This window comes from Macrobrachium rosenbergii, chromosome 56, assembly GCF_040412425.1.
Source record: "Macrobrachium rosenbergii isolate ZJJX-2024 chromosome 56, ASM4041242v1, whole genome shotgun sequence".
NCBI lineage: Eukaryota > Metazoa > Arthropoda > Malacostraca > Decapoda > Palaemonidae > Macrobrachium > Macrobrachium rosenbergii.
In genome coordinates this window covers 34,059,164-34,079,163 of record NC_089796.1, presented here as the reverse complement: position 1 = coordinate 34,079,163, position 20,000 = coordinate 34,059,164, and the positions used below count along the sequence as shown (strand labels likewise).

Here is a 20,000-nt window from a genome sequence, read left to right as displayed (position 1 = left end):
TATATATGTACACACACACATGTACACATATATATATATATATATATATATATATATATATATATATATATATATATATATATATATATATATATATACATATATATATATATATATATATATATATATATATATATATATATATATATATATATATATATATATATATATATATATATATATATATATAAATATATATATATATATATATATATATATATATATATATATATATATATATATATATATATATATATATAATAAAGTTTGCCCATAAAAGCACCAGAGAAATAAATTTTACAGCTTTATATTACGGAGACTTGTTTCCCTTCAGCGGACAGGAAATGGATTGAAAGGTACGGAACAGTGGTATTTATACAGCTAAACGAATGTTCCAGAAGTCGGCCACTACGCCATTCCTGTTGAAAGTTTTTCTTAACCTTGTTTACAGTTTTTAGAGGAGGATTTTATCAGTCAGTTCTGAATGTCAGGCTTCCTTTGAGAGGTTCATCGTATTTCTTTTTATGATCAAACAGGAGTGACGTATCGGCCGACTTCTGGAACATTCCTTCAGCCGTACAAATAGCACTGTTCTGTATTTCTTAATCCATTACCTGTACGTTGACGGAAACAGTATTTTCGAAGTTAAACGCTGTAAAATCTACCTTCTTTTTTTTGGGCAACCTATGCTAGATGGAATTTTTTTATAAAAGAAAACATTATTTATCTATGTCTATATATATATATACATATATATATATATATATATATATATATATATATATATATATATATATATATATATATATATATATATATATATATATATATATATATATATATATAAAACCTAAAAGGATTTTTTACAAGCTTTCTGCGATGAGGGTTCGAGCAAGTAGGAGAAAAATGCTTGATGTTCCAGACCGGATTTCGACTGACTTTCCCAGAAGCTCACGAGTTCTGCCGCGAACAGCGAGGGGCAACTTTGGCTCTCATTGACTCAGCTCGACACTTCAAGGCTATCGTCGATCACATCATCAACAATGGTATATTTTTCACTTGAAAAACTTACTGTTGAACTGTCTAAATTTAGAATTGAACCGCCAGAATATAAACAGAAATTAACTAAGACACTTAAACGACTCACGTGATTGAGAAAAAATGATCTATATATTCAAAAATGAAATTATAAAAGTACATTAAGAAACTATGAAGACCTCGAATGCAACTCTATTCGAGAGCTTTGTTCCTCATCGGAGATAATTAAAGGTTGGTACTCCTTTCTGAAACAGTATTGTTTTGCTCTATTTCGGAATTCTTTGTCATAGGTGAGGAATAATAGCTACTCTTTCTCTTACAAGAATTCTTTGCAGTATCTCCTCGACTTTTCAACTGCTTTGCTTTTTTCCTTTACTTCTTTTCTTCTTAATGGTCCCTTTCAAACTTTCTATTGCTCTCATTTTCTTCAAATATTTAGGAGCAAATCCTCCTGTCTTGTCCTACGAGTCTAAAAGTGACTCAGCCGTCTAGACAGAAAAAACTTTGGATATTAATAATTCCTTTGTCTCATCATAAGTGAAAGACTTCCTCTTCGGCACTGTAAATAGTAACTACTTTTAACTTTCACCAGGAGTAAAAGACTTCCTCGTAGAAATTTATAAACAATAATTAATTTCTTCTTTCATGAGGATTGCAGGACTCTCGTCTTGGGTTTGTAAATAATATTGTCTTCTTTTTATCACAAGGAATAAAAAATTTTCTCTTTCTGAGCAGTAATAAATAGCAATTCCATCGGGATTATAAACTGTAACGTATTTCTTCTTCTATTAGAAATGAAAGAATCCTTCTGGATTGACGGCACCGACTCAGGGCACGAGGGCCAATGGACCTCGAAGACGGTCAAGATTTCCCGATGGGAACTCCTTTCTGGGCAGGCTACCCAGACTACCAAGAGCCCAACGGAGGAACACGGGAGAACTGTGCACATATCAACAACGGTCAGAGTTTTTATATTAATGACTTAGACTGCCATTCAGCCTTTTGGTTCATATGTGAACAAACAAGTAACTACGACAAATATTACAAAAGTGAGTATAGTTGCCTAAAGATTTTTACAGAAAAATAACCACTTGAATATTTTTTAAACAGATTATACCATAGAATAGTACATGTGCACTTACAGTTCCTTCTATGTGATTATGAAGGTAATGTTTTTTGTAACAAAAAATATAGTTAAAGAAAGATTTTTAATACACAATAGTCACCTTCATGAATTATAAATAATAAAATTAATCTCGAGTTAAAGAACGTGCAGTAGAAGAGAATGTTATAAGGTGTTTACCCAGAATATTCATCATGTGCAACAGTAAAAACAGCATTAATACCAAAGCATGTTAATTGTTTTGCAAGCAAAGATCGTTACAGTTATTCCTCCTCATTCGATACAATGACATCAATGATGGTTTTTAACACAGAAGCTGATAGGAAAAACCCGATGCCCTTATCAAACCCAAGAAAAAGAAAGTAAAGGAAAAAGTAGGTCTCCACTCCAAAATGGGAAATGGGAGCAGGACGAAAGGTCTAAAGCTTGGCATATAAGGACTCTGTTTAAGCTAAGTGAAACGCTGCCCTAGATGGTACTTGGGACAAAAAACAAGAAATAAGGGTGTAAAGAAGAGATAGGCATGGGCTCACTAATGTGATCACTGCCTTTGATTTAGTCTAACAGAGAATGCAAGTAAATGATGCAGTAACCAAAAATATGATATGAATGTTGAAAACTGAAGAAAAAGGTAAGCAAACTCTTAACAGCCTGGATGAACAAAATGCAGTGTTTAAGAACAAAGAGTTAGCTATTTGAACTATGCAGTCTCTTCAAGAAATGTTTGAATGAATCTGACCGTGTAAAACATTCATAGAATTGAGAAGTTAAATGAAGATCTGAAAGGGAGAGAAGGCAGAAACAGGAAGACATGTTTTGGAGTTAGTGAATATGACTAAGATACGAGATCCCCATTTCAAGATCATAGCTGATGGATGAAAGAAGAGATTCGAGTTTGAGTATGAACAACGGCTATTATGCATAGATAAATCATTGGCAAAAGCATGAACTTCAAATTTTAAATGACAGAAAAAGCGTAGTTAAGTCAGCAGAACAATAAAGAGCAGAAGAAGTAAGAATGGGAGCAGAGTGGCTATCAAAAGCAACTAATCTAAAAGGGTTAAATGAAAATCTAGATAAGTAAAGCCACATGGGATGTGTACATTGTACTAATTTCTTAATTTTTTTTTACAGATGAGTCAGCTCCTGAGTTTGTGTGTCCAAGACACTACATTGCTCTCGGTGACAAATGTATATCATTCCTGAATGAATATAGCGTTCCATGGAGCGAAGCAAGTCTGCGGTGTGGAGATCTGGAGTACCCAGGAGAACTGGCTATCGTGGATGACATTGAATTATTAAGGAAGATATCTGTTTACCTTAATGAGGAATGTAAGTCCAGAACTGTGAATTGATTTCTTGGCTATAGAGTTATAACTGGTTATTTTGCTCCATCTTAATTTCTTCCTCTCCTTTCTCTTCTTCGATATTTATTCACGTCTTCAAAAAGTGATAAAAATAAGTGATAAAATAATAACAATGATAAAACTGAACATGACGGCTGCATCAGTAGAATTAAGTTCTTACATTATCTTTTCTCTTCTTATTACTTCTTTATCTGTGGCAGAAAAGAGAAAAGTAAGTGGCTGATATTTGTTCCATAGATGGTGAAAAATTCTTAAAAGTCATAAGGATGCTTATTTCTAAAAACATTTTACAAGCGAAATATTCAAATACAGGTCTAAGGAGAAGGTACGTCAGTTATGGTGAGCAGCAGAAGAGGGAAGTCCAGTGGGTGGCGGTGGTAATCTTCAAAACATTAATGAAGTTACTTTGTGTTTTACATAAACTTTTATTCACTTCTTAGGGAGGGGGGTGGAGGGTTGTGATCACAAAGGATGTGAATACTTGAACGGATCAAGGAGTTTTTATCCTGGTTTGTGAATGGTAAAGCATTAAAGTGATAGTTATGAAACATAAATCGCTGTTACACATGATGGCCACATTGCTGCAGCTGCTGTGAATGGCAGGTCAGAGGGCAGTTAGGACCATCCTGTAGTTGGTGACTGTTGTAGTGCATTGGAAGTGTAACTTGAGGGCATTGTGTGGGTGTAGGGAGGAGGAATGGTTATTTGGTCGCATTCAGGGTGGGAATCTCATGTAGGTCTTCAAGAACCTCCAGAATAAGTAGGTGTTTTTGGTCAGGTGCACAATTTATCATATTGATGCTGTTAATAAAGGCTTTCTTCGTTAAGGAAGTGTTGTGTGCTTCACATATGTGTTTCTTGATGGTATATTCTTGATTTGGCAGGAGGTACATTCCAAGAAGCACATGGAGCCATACCTATGGGCACAACATTGGAAGGCCATGTTGGTCCTCTTCAGGGTGGTATGTCTGTCAGTATAGCATATTACTGTTTGTCTTTTTACATGGTTCTGTAGAGGTGATATTAGCTGAGACATTCCCAAGAAGGTCATACTGATCTTTTGTATATATGTTGTGAACATGGACCTTATGATAAAGCTTGATGTCTGAATGGGTGGCTGCAGTGGGAAGGAGTGTTTGGTGGTATCACAAGTTTGATGTCTTTCTAATAACATAGTCCATTTGCCTGTTGAAAGTACATATTATTCACAAGTACCTGGGATATTCTCTCCAATTCAGCTTGTGTTTTACCATGAAGAGCAGTGAGAGAAGGCCTTCCGACATACACACTCATTACTCTTTCTGCCTTCTCAGGCAAAAATCTAAGGGTAGTAGGTTTCATATTAATTGTAGGTTTCATGCAAATTGTGGTACTGTTCCCTGATCAATTTCAGTGATTAGAATATCCAGGAATGGGAGCCATCTGTCAGTGCTATATTCACAAGTATAGCGTATTCATTAAATTGTTGGAAGGCTTCTGGGAGGCATTTCATCTGCACCTCTGTGGTACAGACAAATGGTACTGACGCTATGCTTGGCATAAGTGGCAGGCTTCTGTAGGTGGAAGAAAACATGTTCCTCAACAATCCCCATTTATAAATTTGTGAAGAGAATGCCAGGAGGGGAACCGCTGGTGACATTGTCTTTCTGGATGTACAAGTGCCCTCTATGGGTGGAAAGGGACCCCTCTTTGCATAGATTTCTGATATGGAACAAAGGGTGTGTTCTCGGATGTTCAGGTGATGGGTGGAATGGTCCCTGGAGATATGTTGCATCATGAGGTTGATAGCTGTTTTGACAGAGATGCTTGTGAATTATGATCCAGAGTCTAAGGAAGCAATAATGCTTCCCTTGGGGGATTCCTTAATAATCTCCAGACACTAAGCAGGTGAAATGAGGATGTGATGGTATGGTATGTAGGAAGTCAGGAGTTTGTAATACATTTCGATAGTACATACATCAGGGCAATGCACTGATTGGTAATTAGGTGTAAGTGTTTACTGCATTTGTAGGTTTTTACGATTTCATAGATGTAACCATGACTGAAGTGTCCTGGATGGTTGGTAGTTCATTGGCATCTCCACCAACCATAATTGCTCCCATGACTGACTTCCTCTTGATCTTGTTGGTTGGATTATGAGTTAAGTTATGGAACCTAGTCTAATCTCTGATTATGTCATCTAACTTTTGGTAGTTATTGTTGGCGTTATTGATTACAGTTGCTCAGTTTTGTCAGCCCTCATGATGATTGTGGTGGAATTTTCGCTCAACTCTTTAGCAGCAGATTTAAGGTGGCAATTGATGATCAAGCTTACTTAAACACTGAATCACAAACATCCCTTTTGATGGACTATCAGTCTGATGACAAATCATATCTACATGGACTCTTCTACCCTACACCTGGACATCCTGGTGCGTGTTTTTCATTCATTTCTATTAATCTACACAAAGCAGTGCACTTCCCCGTTATGGAGGGCACATGTTCATCAGAAATGATGATATCCTCATCACACTGGGATTGGTGAGGAATGTCTTCCACTGCCTCAAGAAAGAACAATAGTGTGCTATTTATAGAAATGTCTCAGTTAACATAACCCTTATGGATCAGGTAAGAAGCTTAAATGGACGTGAATACCCGGGCTTAGGCATGTAGTGAAGTATTGTTACCAAATCACCCAAAATTATTATCATTTCAAACCTCATTTAAACCTACTTTTTAGCGAAATGCGCCATCATGACATTATGAAATAGTCACTATAACGAACTCCGAATGTAAAAATGAAGAAGAAACAATTGAATTAATGAGGAAATTTGCATTTGAACATATAAAAAAGTGGAAACACTGTCATCGCACTTCTTGCATGACGGGTTGAGCTAGCAGCTATTTCACATGAGTGAATAAAGAAGATGAATAACTTTCAATGGAAGCTTTTTCTCTTTCTAAAATTATTCCAAACCACATTTAAACTGACTTTATAGCGAAATACTTCATTGTGACATCACAAAGCAGTCATTATAACGAATTCCGATGGTAAAAACAAAGAAGAAACTAATTAATTACATTTGAACAAATAAAAAAAAATGACATACGGTCACAGTACGTCTTGCATGTCTGGTTGAGCCAGCAACTACTTGAATGGCTAAGTATGTGGATAAAAGGAACATTAGCCTAGATAAATGGGAAGATGTCTGTGTTTAACTGTACATGGGTTTGAAACCTACCCTATTATCGAAGTTGGGTCAAATGATGGCCAAGTGCCAAATTTGTCTAGAGCGGTCAAGCGCTTTGGATTTCTATAGTGCACAAACATACAAACATTCACTCATATATCAGGCGTCTAAGAAGAATTTATATATATAGAAAAATAAAAAAAAATATAAAAACTTAGCTCTAGTCATGCTCTTTCTAATGGTATGACTTATAAGCTATATACCATGATCTATAAGAGCTATTCTAGGTTGAAAACCAATGTTTTTTGTTATCCGAAAGATTATGGCCAAAATTGGCTCTGCGGTTAATTAGAAAGGGACTAATCACAGAATTTAAAAAAGGATTTAAATACACTTCAGCAGTGATATCTGAACTTCTTGACATGACAGTCAGGATGTGACTTGTGCTGCTTTGGCAACAGTGATAATTCCCGCTTATCAATGGCTTTAAAAAGACCAAATTCCAACGTGGTCAAAAGGAAGGCGCAAGGTGACAGACAAGAACACAATTCCATAAAACTGGCGCAATTTCCATAAAACAATGCCAACAAGACAGAGTTGTTCCAGTTCAGCAAAATGGCAGACAAAACATGTTGCCCAGATTGTCTGCCACAATTAATGTTGTCACTTGATCACGAAACAGTTTTTGTCCTCAATGCAAAAAATTTATTTCTAAATTTAAAATCTTAATTAGAACTGGAAAAAATTACTATTATTTGAAATCAACACAAAATTTAATTAATTCTTTTAGTTAAATTACAAAGGTTAATTTATCAAGAAATTAAATCAATTAAAGCAAAATTTAGACTATCAAGAATTCTTGATTTGAAAAGAAAATTTTAGTAAATGAAAATTAAATATAGTATGCAATGTTAAATTATTAAGAAATACCTTGGATTGCTAAGCAAATAAATGTTAAATCACCACCAGGAGAAAATGTGAAAATTTCTTCCATGCGTTCAAAGGCTGTGAACACACAAAAATCCGGAAAAGATTTACAAAACAACTTCACTACATGGAAAATCTTTCCATATACCTCCACTGTATTCTCCCATGAGTAATACCCTCTCAGAGTGGAATTCAGTGACCTGACACAAACTGGAGAGGTTTGTCATAGAATCATGAAAAATTTTTGATGGCACTGTGGATGAATATATACATTTTCTACTATCAGATCTCAAAAGCTAAAACAATATCATATGACCCAAATTTTTACCAACCAGGGGAATTTCTCCTTTTTGACCAAGAGTGCTGAGAGAGAGGCTGGTTGTGTGTGAGGAGAGAGGCCACCCAGTGTCAGCCACAGCCAGAGAGAACCTGCTGAGTGGGGATGGAAACCAGAATGAAGCAAATGGCAAGTATTCTGCAAGAAATGAACCAATCAGATGACATCATTATTAAGACAAAACGTTCTGGGGCCAAAACTTACAAATGTGGATGCAAAGCAGGCTGATCAGGAAATGCAATCTTACTAAAAGCATGGGTCTTCCCTGCGATCTGTGCACTTGCAAATGTTACTCTTAAATAAATATTGCCCTCTCTTCAACAGAAAATCTAGCTGGGATCCAACAGTCAATATGTGATCAGCCAACCTTCTTAAACATGATGCAATTTTTCAAAGGTGTAGGTTGAGTGACAATAACATGATTGGTTTCCGTTTAGAAAGGTATTTCTCTTACTTTTCTTTTTATGGTTAAAGTCTTAACAAATGTTGTATGTGACATGACTCAATGTTATTTCAGTTGAAAATAGCATATCTAACAGAAACTGTCATCACATGAATCAACCAAAATAAAAACAATTTCAATGTCAGCTACAATGTCTGGAACTTTAAACTTTTATCCAACCATTTTTATCAAGAAATCTTGGTTATTAATTTAGTAAGGGTTTTCAATAAAATGTTCATATGGAACTAATAACTAAAAGTACAGAATAAAAAAAAAACTAGAACCAGTCAATATATCAAAATCAGTGAAAGATCTCAACATAGATGGCAAGACAACATTTTGAAAAATCCTCCTAAAAGATTAATTATCAGGTTTGAATCGCCCTTTTCTAAGAATGGGATAAATAATCTTATGACATTATTTGTTCCAAAATGTGTTTCATTTACATTGGATGTATTGCAGGCATCAAAGACAACCTGTGATGATCTCTGACTGTTGTTTTTCATCTTATTGATGAATGAGATAGAAGTGTGGTCAGACAACACTCAAAATCTTTTCTTTCTTTGGGCCTATTCATGGACCAAACTTTTCCATCTGTGATTAATGCATAATGTTTCTTTTTCTTTGGTAGAATAATTTTCTGATGACTTTTCCAACTTTGAAGACAGCTGAAACAGTCTGGATGTACAATACCACCCTGTCATCTTCTTGAAGCTGGAACATGTTTGAATTCTCAGCTGGAAGTATTCAACATGCAGATCACAAACTTCTTATTGAAGTCTGACAGGATATAAATGGTCTTTGAAGTTAAAGCTGGCAATCCTTCTCAAATTTCTGCTTTGACATTCTGGAGTCAAGCAAACTTCTTTGCCTGAAGAAGTCAGTTAAAGTTCTTCTTTATCGGCTCATAGAAGTTTGAGACTGAGTTGTTTGATAAAGAGTCTGCCATGCCCAAAAATTTTGTAGCTATCTCTCTGGTCAAGGTGTGTCTGTATGGATACCTTCTGCATTAGCAACAGGGTGGGCAATGTCTTTGTTGTCTTCAAATCTAGATACTGGCTCTTTCCAAACTCACTTTTTTTGTAAGCTGATTGTTAAGTCCTGTTTCAGCTGTAGTTTCTTGAACACTCTCCAAGAAAATCTTCAGATGTTCTTCCCATTCATTAGTGTAAATCACTGCTGTCTCCTTAAGGTAAACACCTACTCCTTCTATGAAGACACTAAGCGGATGATCCATCACTCACTGAATGTTGCAGGTGCATTCATCAGATCTTCAGTCAAAACAATGTATTGATCAGCCTTTAAAAGAGTACTGAAAGCTCATGAGCAATTGGTCAGCATTCCATTGCTTTGATAACCTTTCAACAAATTTATCTTGAAACAAACTTGCCAGCCTTGAACCCAATATTATCAAGTAATTGGTTTATAAGATGTCCCTGAGATGAATTGTCAGCCACACAGATGGAATTCAGTTTCCTATTATTGTACAAAAGAAATGAGGTATCAGATTTCTTCACTGACCACAAGAGGACTATAATGACTTGAACTGGTTCTACCAATCCATGCTGGAATAAATATTCAGTTCCATCAAAACATCTCATGTGCCAGAAGGGATAAGAGATGTGGACTCTCTGTTTAAAAGGTTTCCATCTTCTCTGATCTTTATCTCATGCCTGACAGATCATTGCCTAGGTTGCAAAATTTCAGCAAACAATTACGTCAGTGTACCACTTTGCTGTCACTCAGATGTTTTAGTTTATCCTCCAAATTTTCAACCTGGAAGAATTGTACATCTTGGTTTCAGCTTGCAGCTGACAGCCATCATCGTTCCAGATGATGAACTCCTGCCTTATTGACACCAGTTTCTGTTTTAACCACTGCCATGAAGAAGATTCACATGTAAGAGATGTCATTGTTTCCATCTCAATGTTTCAATCACATAAGTTCGACCAAACATTACCTCTCTTGTCTTCGACCATACTTGATCAGGGGCCATCTTTTCACTGTAAGAACACCTGCCTTGCTACACATAAGATTGGCTGATCATATCTTGATTTTCTCTTGAATTATTTTCAGGGTTTCTAAAAATCAGTGACATCCTGCTTCACATTTCTCCTTGCATCACTTGTTTGATTCCCAATTCTCTGCAAGAGAATGAGCCTGATCATCTCAGGTGAAATCCCAATGAAGTTATGGTTAACTTCAAATTCTCAAGGGAAAACTCTCTTCTTCCCCTGATTCAAAACAATGTGACTTAGCTAACCACTTTTCAGATTCACTGCATCAATGCTATTCTCTGGATGATAAACAGTTATGACCTTGTTTCACCCTTGACAAGTTACAGATCCTGGAACAATGCTGAAGCTAAAGATATTCCTCTATCACTTTTACAATTTCTGGTATTCCAAACTTTGGAGGCAACAGGGTTCTTTGTTTGAAAGGAAGCTGGTGAGATTACCTTGTGAATACTTCTTACAGGAATCGGCACCGATAACTTTCTCAGGTGCAAACATTAATTGCTGTCTTTCCTGTCCAGTGTTCTCCTTGGTAGGGTGTCCCAAATATGGAGATCAGTTCCATGGAAAAGGGTTTCCTCAGTAACCTCAGATGGGTTGTGGTCGATGTTGTCCATCACTGAAGTGGTTCACAACCCTTTTCCAGCTATCCGCTATGTGGACAGACCTGCACCCTGCTTCCACATCCTTTGCTAACTGTCCATCTCCAGTGAAAAACTTCCAGTAATCTGTCATAAGAGATACCTGATTCCATATATCAGACTGTAGCATTTCAACCAGGTTTCTTCTTCATGGTTTTGGAATCAGAATGATGATATCCCATTCAGACTGGGAATGGTGTTTCTCTGTCTTTGATGTGTTCTATGATTGTTGCAATCCCCTTTGTAATAACAGGGAGTAGCAGTTGTTGCACTGCTTGAGCTGTGCAATGGCCTGAAGACTTTGATGCAGCCAAATCGTAACTGTGACTTGATGTCAGTTCCATGCTCAACCATCCACTTCACTGGAGCAGGAGGCTGAACTCTCAATATCTTAACTCTGCTTCTGTAGTTTCACTGCTATCATCAGAAAACTCTGACTCAAAGTCGTGATTGATAATCAAGTATAGACTTCTTCTTGAGAAATTTTCATTGCTTTAGCAATGGAGAAACTTCACTTCCCTGAAAGAACAGATGATTGAGCAAGCTCAAAGATTTTCCCACATCCTTTTGAAATGCAGGTAAACATCTCTGCAGATTTTCAGCCTGCAAGTTCTGTAATTTCTTCATACTTTGTCTTTGAGTTTCACAACTTGGAAACAGGTGGTGACTTCTTCTCTAAATCTACTATGAGGCTACTAATCCTAATAGTTTGTCTATCACTTAGATAGCAAGGAACAAATGGTAAACCACCTACTTCATTACTAGTAAAACATGCACAAATTCATTAGCTGGCACTGAGTCCTTTACAGCAAAATCAACATTCTCTGTCACCAGTTCACACGACAGTTGTGCAAACAGGCAGACATACACTTCTTTTACATTTATCAAAATAACTGAAAATTGATGAGATTATTCTCCAACTGATGGCCTTAGCACCAGGAACTAAAACCACACTAACCAAGATCCATGCTTCATGCAATAATTGTTGACTGGTGCCTTATTTCTCATTCCCTCCTTGAGTTGTTTCTACAGAGTACTGTTATAGATATATATGGCTTAATAGCCTAAAAGCTGCTCTGCCACTGGGAAGCTTGAAACATAATATTCCACTGATTGCTAAATAGTATGGAAGAGTCTCAGCCTTCCCATATTGTCTCAATCTTCCCCACATGCCATTCTAGTCTGTTTCAGCCAAAATCACCTGTTAACCACTGGACCAACTCTTGGAATTTGTTGTGTCTGGTAACAATTTTTGCGTGGTCTCCTGCCCTTTTCTGATAGAGACAACTTTAAAGAGCTGTTGTGAAAAATTTCATGAAATTTGTTTCACTTCTGAACGATTCTTATGAAATATGCAATTATCTGCTATTGCACTACTTCGATTTCACAATTTTGGCTATTTGTTCCTGAAGACCATGGATGAATGTTTAACCTGTCGCATTGTTGGTTTGCACTCGTGTTTTTCACTGTTTTTTTAATTCCTTTTCAGCGTGATTAGTCATAATGGCTGATGATAGTGATAGCTCAATGTGCATGGGGAAGATCCTTTGAGTGACCTTAAAACCCTCTGCTCTCTCTAACCTCTTCATCTTAATTATCTTTTTTTCTCAAAATTCCTCTCCACTTTGCTATTGTTCTAGGACTATGTTTTCAAGCGCGCTTTTAACTTGAATCTGGAATACAATTTTAGGACTTTTTGGGTTTGTAGGCACAATCGGAATGAAACAAATCTTGTCATCCTTTCCAAAAGTCTTTATTTCTAAATTACAACATAGAAAAATATTCATTTTTTATTGTACTATTTTGCATTGACCAGTTTTTAAGGCTGCATGCACTTCATCCGTTACCAATAATGCAATAGTGTGTTCTGATGGATGACGAGGCCATTATCTTGAAATGATTTTATAGCAAAAAATCACTTCTTGTCATTTAAAACCCCAAAACTATTAATGATTTTATTTTAACTTCTGCCTCTTATTGAGCATCAAACTGATGCGCTTGGGTGGGTTAGACAGTGATTACAAACAAATTTTGGGGATCTGTAAAAATTCTAACAACATCATCTATAACTATGCAAGTTTCATCTTAATTCTCTGTGTCAATTTTTCATGCCAAACTTCTCTTGCCCTTTCTCTTTCTTTTCTAAGGCCTCTTTGTATTTTTTAAAAATTTCCTATTTGCTCATTCTCTTATCTCTTCTTCTTCTGATATTTCTTCCCTTTCTTTTCATTCTCTTTTCTATCTGTCCTCTCTTTCTCTTTCTGCCTGCATTTTCTCTAAATCAGGATGCATCTTTAGCTTAATCAAACTTTATTCTGCTTTTATGTATAAGCTCTGCTTCTATAACTTTTCTATTTCTTTATTACCTCAGATTCAATGTTAGCTATATATTCCTCTTGTAATATTATAAACTCTCCATATACAGTCAACAACTCTTGTATAATATAACTCATCTTCATAATTATTTTATAAATATCCATCAATGCTTGGATTATAATATATCTGATTTACCATATAATCATACCATAGACATTACCCCAACATGCCATTGCTAAAGCAGTCCTCTATATAGTCGGGTTGGATTCAGATACATTTTGGATGGATGTATATTTTCTCAAAGTTACTCATATAAATAATTCACAATATAGTGTATAAAATAACCATATATATATATATATATATATATATATACCACCATTATAAAGCATAAACCAGAGTGATGTTTTGTTTTGTTCCCAGGTCTATATACCAATATATTATTATTGTTACGATGTGTTCCAAATATCTGGTTATTAAAGAACTAATCACAGAATTTTAACAATTTACCTCACTTCAGCCAGATATCTGAACTCTCATGACAATAAAAATTGTGACTGAGTACCCTAAAGGTAACAGTGATCCCTTAAAAAGCTTATTGATCGTGTGAAAAATCAAATTAAATTTATCAAAACAAGTGTGAGGTATCAACAATTAAACAAGAAATATAATAAAGTAAAAGGGGCATTGCTCCATTAAACAACTTTAACTCTTTCCCTGGTCTTAATTCACTTCAGCAAAACTATAGGAAAAAAACATGTTTATCACTTTGCTTTATGCACACAATTAATCCTATTCACTGGTCATCAATATTTTAAACAGTTTTTAAAAATTCTAAATACAAAAATTTATTTCTAAATTTAAAATTTATAATTAGAATTCACAATTTGAAAAAAATTACTATTACTTGAATCAACACAAAATTTAATTAATACTTGAGTTAGATTACAAAGGTTAATTTATTAAGAAATTAAATCAATCAAGCAAAATTTAACACTAGGATACCCAGATCTAGCAATGTGGCTGAATGCCCAAAAGGGAGTCATTTTGACTCCTATGTTTTATAGTTATATCCTGAAATATTTTGCATTTTATTATTATTTCTCACGTTCTTTACAATTTTGTATACAGACAATGTAATATTATTGCATATACTGCTCTTTTGTTATAATTAAGGATGCTTAAATTTAGTGGTGTATTTGAATTCTAGTCAGAGTCTTTTTGACAGTATAGATTTTTAATATTTATTGAAATATCTTAATTGTATTTTAATTTTTTACATTTGTTATTATCATGTATACAAACACTGTAATTTTATTGGCCAGGAGAATAATTCACATGTCATTGGTCCTAGGTAAAAATCATAAGCAGTTGATTAGGCTAGTATAACTTTTATTTTTGTTATATAATTTTGGGTATGTACTTTGTATTCCAATTGTTGAAAACATGAAGAAACTAAAGACCTTAGAAATAAAAACAAATAGGTAGCCTAGTAATCATACAATGTGAAACTAAATGAATTACAATTTGAGTCTATGTCACAATATTACATCTTTTACACATGCGCATGACTACTGCAGTGCAAGAACCACATATGGCAAAAGTTTGACATTTCTGTGCAACTACCAATAGTGCGATTCTTCTTACAATGAGTCTTAACTAACTTGGCAGTACTTCTTTAGGTCTCCTCTTTGGTCATTGTTTTCTCCATTTCTTTGATTATTTCCCCTTCTCATCTAATTTCTTCCTTGACTGTATATTTACCTCTGCTAATTCCTCTGACAATGTGTTCAAGGAACTCTTTCCTGGTAATTTTTTCCTTTGTCACTTCCTTATAGATAGCCCTTACATTTATTGCTGCCAGGTTCAAGGTGTTTTGAAAAGAATGTACAGGCCACCGCCTTGTGCTTGTGCTCACTGAATACTTTCAAGCCATTTGGTCTAAAATGTCAACTCCATATTTAGTATCGTTGTAACATTTGATTGTTTTGGTGTCTTCTTTGCATTATTTAGCTAGGGTTTTCAACTTCTTGATGGAGAGTGCTTAGAACAACAAGTCATTTTTTTAGCTTTTCCTTGATAAACTGCTAGAGTCCTATCATCAGACTTGTAAATCTTAGTTGAGTACAACTTGGATTTTCATGGTTTTCTAAGAGAGCTGTGACAGGCACTTCTCTTCCTTTTTATTCATAGTCCCGATTATACTGTTCCCCTTTTTTTTAGTTGCTTGGCTAAGTTGATCTTCTGTAAAATAGTTAGAAACTGGGTGATGACATTTCTCCCTTTGTTCAAATAGGGCTCCATTAGTTGCATCTTCAAATATCAATCAGAATACAAGAACTTGCTCCTGTAAAGACAATAAATCTTCTTCCGTGCTTCCATGAAAACCACTTGGCACAATGTTCTTTTCTATCTGACACTAACAACAAACAACTGTTGCAGACGATATGAATATTTGTATTCATACATGGATAATGGAATGTTCAAGTGATGTCTACTTGAATGTTGCACGTAGGAAATTTGCTTGAATCATGAGGAAAATGACTTCAAAAATTAAAAATCTGGAAGGAAGAAATCTTCTTACTTTGTAGGCACAATGAAACAACCATTATATTAGAGTCTTGAGTATTTAATTGTAAAATTATTAGAAAACGAGACTTACATTTTTACTTGAGTCCAGCTGAAAGGGGTCAAATGACTCTTCCTTTACCGAAGGGCATCCATTAAAAACTAAAAATTAATGTCTAAAGTAATCCAAACATTCTTCTACAGTTGCATGATGTGGAATTACTCAAATCATTAAAAGCCATAGAATGATTCAGTGAAATATGATAAGGAGCCGAGTCCAGAGCACTTTGAATGGTGGCAAGGAGTCAAAATGACTCCATTGGGCATTCTAGTGTTAAACTTTCAAGAATTACACAAGATTTGAAGGAAAATCTTAGTAAATGAAAATTAAATCTAGTATTCAATGTTAAATTGTTAGGAAATCTTGAATTTCTTTTCTAATAAATGTTAAATCACTCACTATATAAAAGGTGAAAAATTAAGATTGCAAACACAAGAACACACAAAAATTTCAAAAGATTTTAAACAATTTCAATCTGGAAAAATCCCTTAATATTACTGTGATTCACTGTTATTATACCATCTTAATAATAAGTAAAATTAACTTGCTTACAGTCAACAACTCTTGTGAGAAATTTAACTCATCTTCATCAATTATTTTACTCAGAGTCCAAAACAAACTTTTGATACATCTGATTTGCACCATTAATCATACTATATACATTTTCCCCACTATGCCATTGCTAAAACCTCAACCTAATATCAATTGATCAGATACATTTTTGGATGGAACTGCTAAAAATTTCTGACCATTGAAGAGAGCCATTTTCTCAGAGAGAGAAATAAATAATTCACAATACATGAAAAAATAACCATGTGGTCATCAGAATTCTAGCAAATTACCCCAAAATTCACCAGTATAAAGCATAAACAAGTGATGACATCATTTTTTCCTGGGTCCTGGGCACCAAAATGGTTTTGTCACGATGGTTCCAAACACCTGGTTATTAAACAACTAATAGAACAATAGGTGATCAAAGCAGATGCAATCTTATAAAAATAAAACTGAGTACTCTAAAGGTCGATTCCTTAAAAGTTTATTAATCATGTGAAAGATCAGACTTTTATCAAAGCAATGCCAGGTATCAACAATTGAACAAGAAATATACTAAAGTAAAGGACATTACTCCATCAAACAACTTTAACTGTTTCCATATCTTAATTCAATTCAGCAAAAATTAAAAATAATATATTTATCACTTTGCCTTATGCACACACTTATTCACTGGGGTCAATAAATAAACACTGTTTTTAAAATTTTAAATACAAAAATTAATTTCTAAATTTAAAATTTATAATTAGAATTCACAATCTGAAAAAACTGCTAACTTGAATCAACACAAATTTAATTAATTCTTGAGTTAGATTGACAAAGTTAATCTCAAGAAATTAAATCAACACAAATTTACTTTCAAGAAACGACACAAGATTTGAAGGAAAATCTTAAATGAAAATTAAATCTAGTATAAAAAGACATTCTTAAACAACTAATACCAAATCTGAATACATGAAAAATTAAGAACAGTAAATACAAGAAAACAAAAATACACAAAAGATTTACAAAACATTTCACTAAGGGAAAATCATGAAATTATTTATTATATATATAATAATATAAATATATACCTTACACAAACTTGTAAATATATATAATATCTACTCCATAATATATATATATATAAAACAAACTATATAACGCCGTTATATATATAACTATCTATATATAATCTCAAATATAACTATATAATATATAATATTTTGCTATATATATTTATATATTAATATATATATATATAGCAATATAGATATATAGATATATGAAAGGTCTCTATATATCAGAATATAAATTATATAGTATTCTATGTATAAATGAAATAATCATATGACATCATTATATAAATGGTTTGGGCCAAAACTATACGTTATATATATGATCAAATAATGCAATATTATATATATATATATATATATATCGATTGATATATGTGCTTTTACTCTCTTGAATATATAATCATATGGGATATATATATAATGATATATATAATAAACCTGATATAATTGCCATATATATATATAACTATATTTATAAATATATATATATATATATATACTGATGACAAAATAACATACTAAATGTTATATATATAATATATATATATACAAGCATATCTATAAATATATATCGATGACAGCAATGACATCTATCTATAAACTCTCTATATATATATATATAAGATATATATATATATATATGAGATCTGATATATACAAAGACATTCATATATAACTATATATATATATATATATATATAACATATATATATAAAATATATATATATATATATATATATATATATATATATATATATATATATATATATATATATATATATATATATATATATATATATATATATATATATATATATATATATATATATATATATATATATATATATATATATATATATATATATATATATATATATATATATATATATATATATATATATATATATATATATATATATATATATATATATATATATATATATATATATATATATATATATATATATATATATATATATATATATATAATATATATATATATATATATATATATATATATATATATATATATATATATATATATATATATATATATATATATATATATATATATATATATATATATATATATATATATATATATATATATATATATATATATATATATATATATATATATATATATATATATACATATACACACACAGTAGTACCTTGATTCATAAATACAATTTACCCACGAACAAATTGAGTCATGAGCATAAATATATATAAAAATGCAGCTTGATTCATGAACTCATTTTTTAAACACAAACAGTTTAAAAATGTGGGCTGCTCATCTCACGTGGGTGCATCTGAGCCGCTATGGAGGCCGCCATCTTGTTGTCGTATGGTAATGCACATACATCTCTCACTCACCTCCCATGCAATTCTAATCCACCCACAATAGCTTGTTTTTCAATTTGGTCTTGAATAGACACGCATTAATTCACTTCAAACTCTTTGTGGTCGTTTTTCACGTGTGTAGTTGTTTTTTTTCATAATGACCCCAAAGAAAGTGAAGAGTGATGGTGAGAAGAAGGTGCAGGAGAAGATAACCATTGAAATAAAGAAAGAAATTATAGAAAAGTATGAGCATGGTATTCGTGTGGCTGACCTCGCGACAGACTACAAGATGGCCAAGTCGAAGATCTTGACAATTTTGAAAAACAAGGGCATTAAAGAGGTTAATGTTGCATAGGGCATGACCGTACTTAATAAGATAAGATCCCAAATGCTTGAAGAGGTATAAAAAATCCTTTTGAAGTGGGTAAATGCAAAACAGATGGCAGTTGATAGAATCAATGAGCCGATCATCTGCTAGAAAGCTCGGCAATTTTATCAGTTTGCTGAAGGAAACTCCTTCTACTAGTGTTACATCTGAGGATTTTAAGGCTAATAAAGCTGGTTCGACAAATTCAGGAGGAGAAATGGCATTCATTGTGTACTGAGGCATGGTGAGGCTGCAAGCGTGGACAAGGCTGCTGCTGAGACGTGCGTGACTGAGTTTGCCTAGTATGTAGAGGCAGAAGGGCACATCCCACAACAAGTTTTCAATTGCAGTGAAATGGGCCACTTCTGGAGGAAGATGCCCAATAGGACGTTCATTCCCCAGGAAGAGAAGGCGCTGCCTGCCACAAGCCCATGGAGGACAGACCTACGCTTTTGCTATGTGTTAACGCAAGTGGCAATTTGAAACTAAAGCCGCTACTTGTCTATCATTCAAACAACCCCTGTGCCTTTAAGCAGCACAACGTGAATGAGGCCAGACTGCCAGTAGTGTGGAGGGCCAATACAAAGTCATAGATGACACGGAACCTGTTTATAGAGTGGCTAGACAAAGTGATCGCACCCTGATCGCACCCACAGTGAAGTCAGTACCTA

At 33.6% G+C, this 20,000-nt stretch overlaps 1 protein-coding gene across 3 annotated transcripts in view; it reads left to right on the top strand.

Annotated features, from left to right (window-relative positions):
- Positions 1-20,000, top strand: part of LOC136836672 (C-type lectin 1-like) — a 189,798-nt gene that overhangs the window by 61,336 nt on the left and 108,462 nt on the right. For all 3 annotated transcript variants that reach the window (XM_067101143.1, XM_067101145.1, XM_067101144.1), the window contains 3 exons: positions 871-1,046; positions 1,831-2,087; positions 3,296-3,493. In XM_067101143.1, coding sequence (XP_066957244.1) covers positions 1,883-2,087; positions 3,296-3,493 — 403 coding nt within the window. In that variant the 5' untranslated portion in view covers positions 871-1,046; positions 1,831-1,882. The remainder of the gene's footprint in view (positions 1-870; positions 1,047-1,830; positions 2,088-3,295; positions 3,494-20,000) is intronic.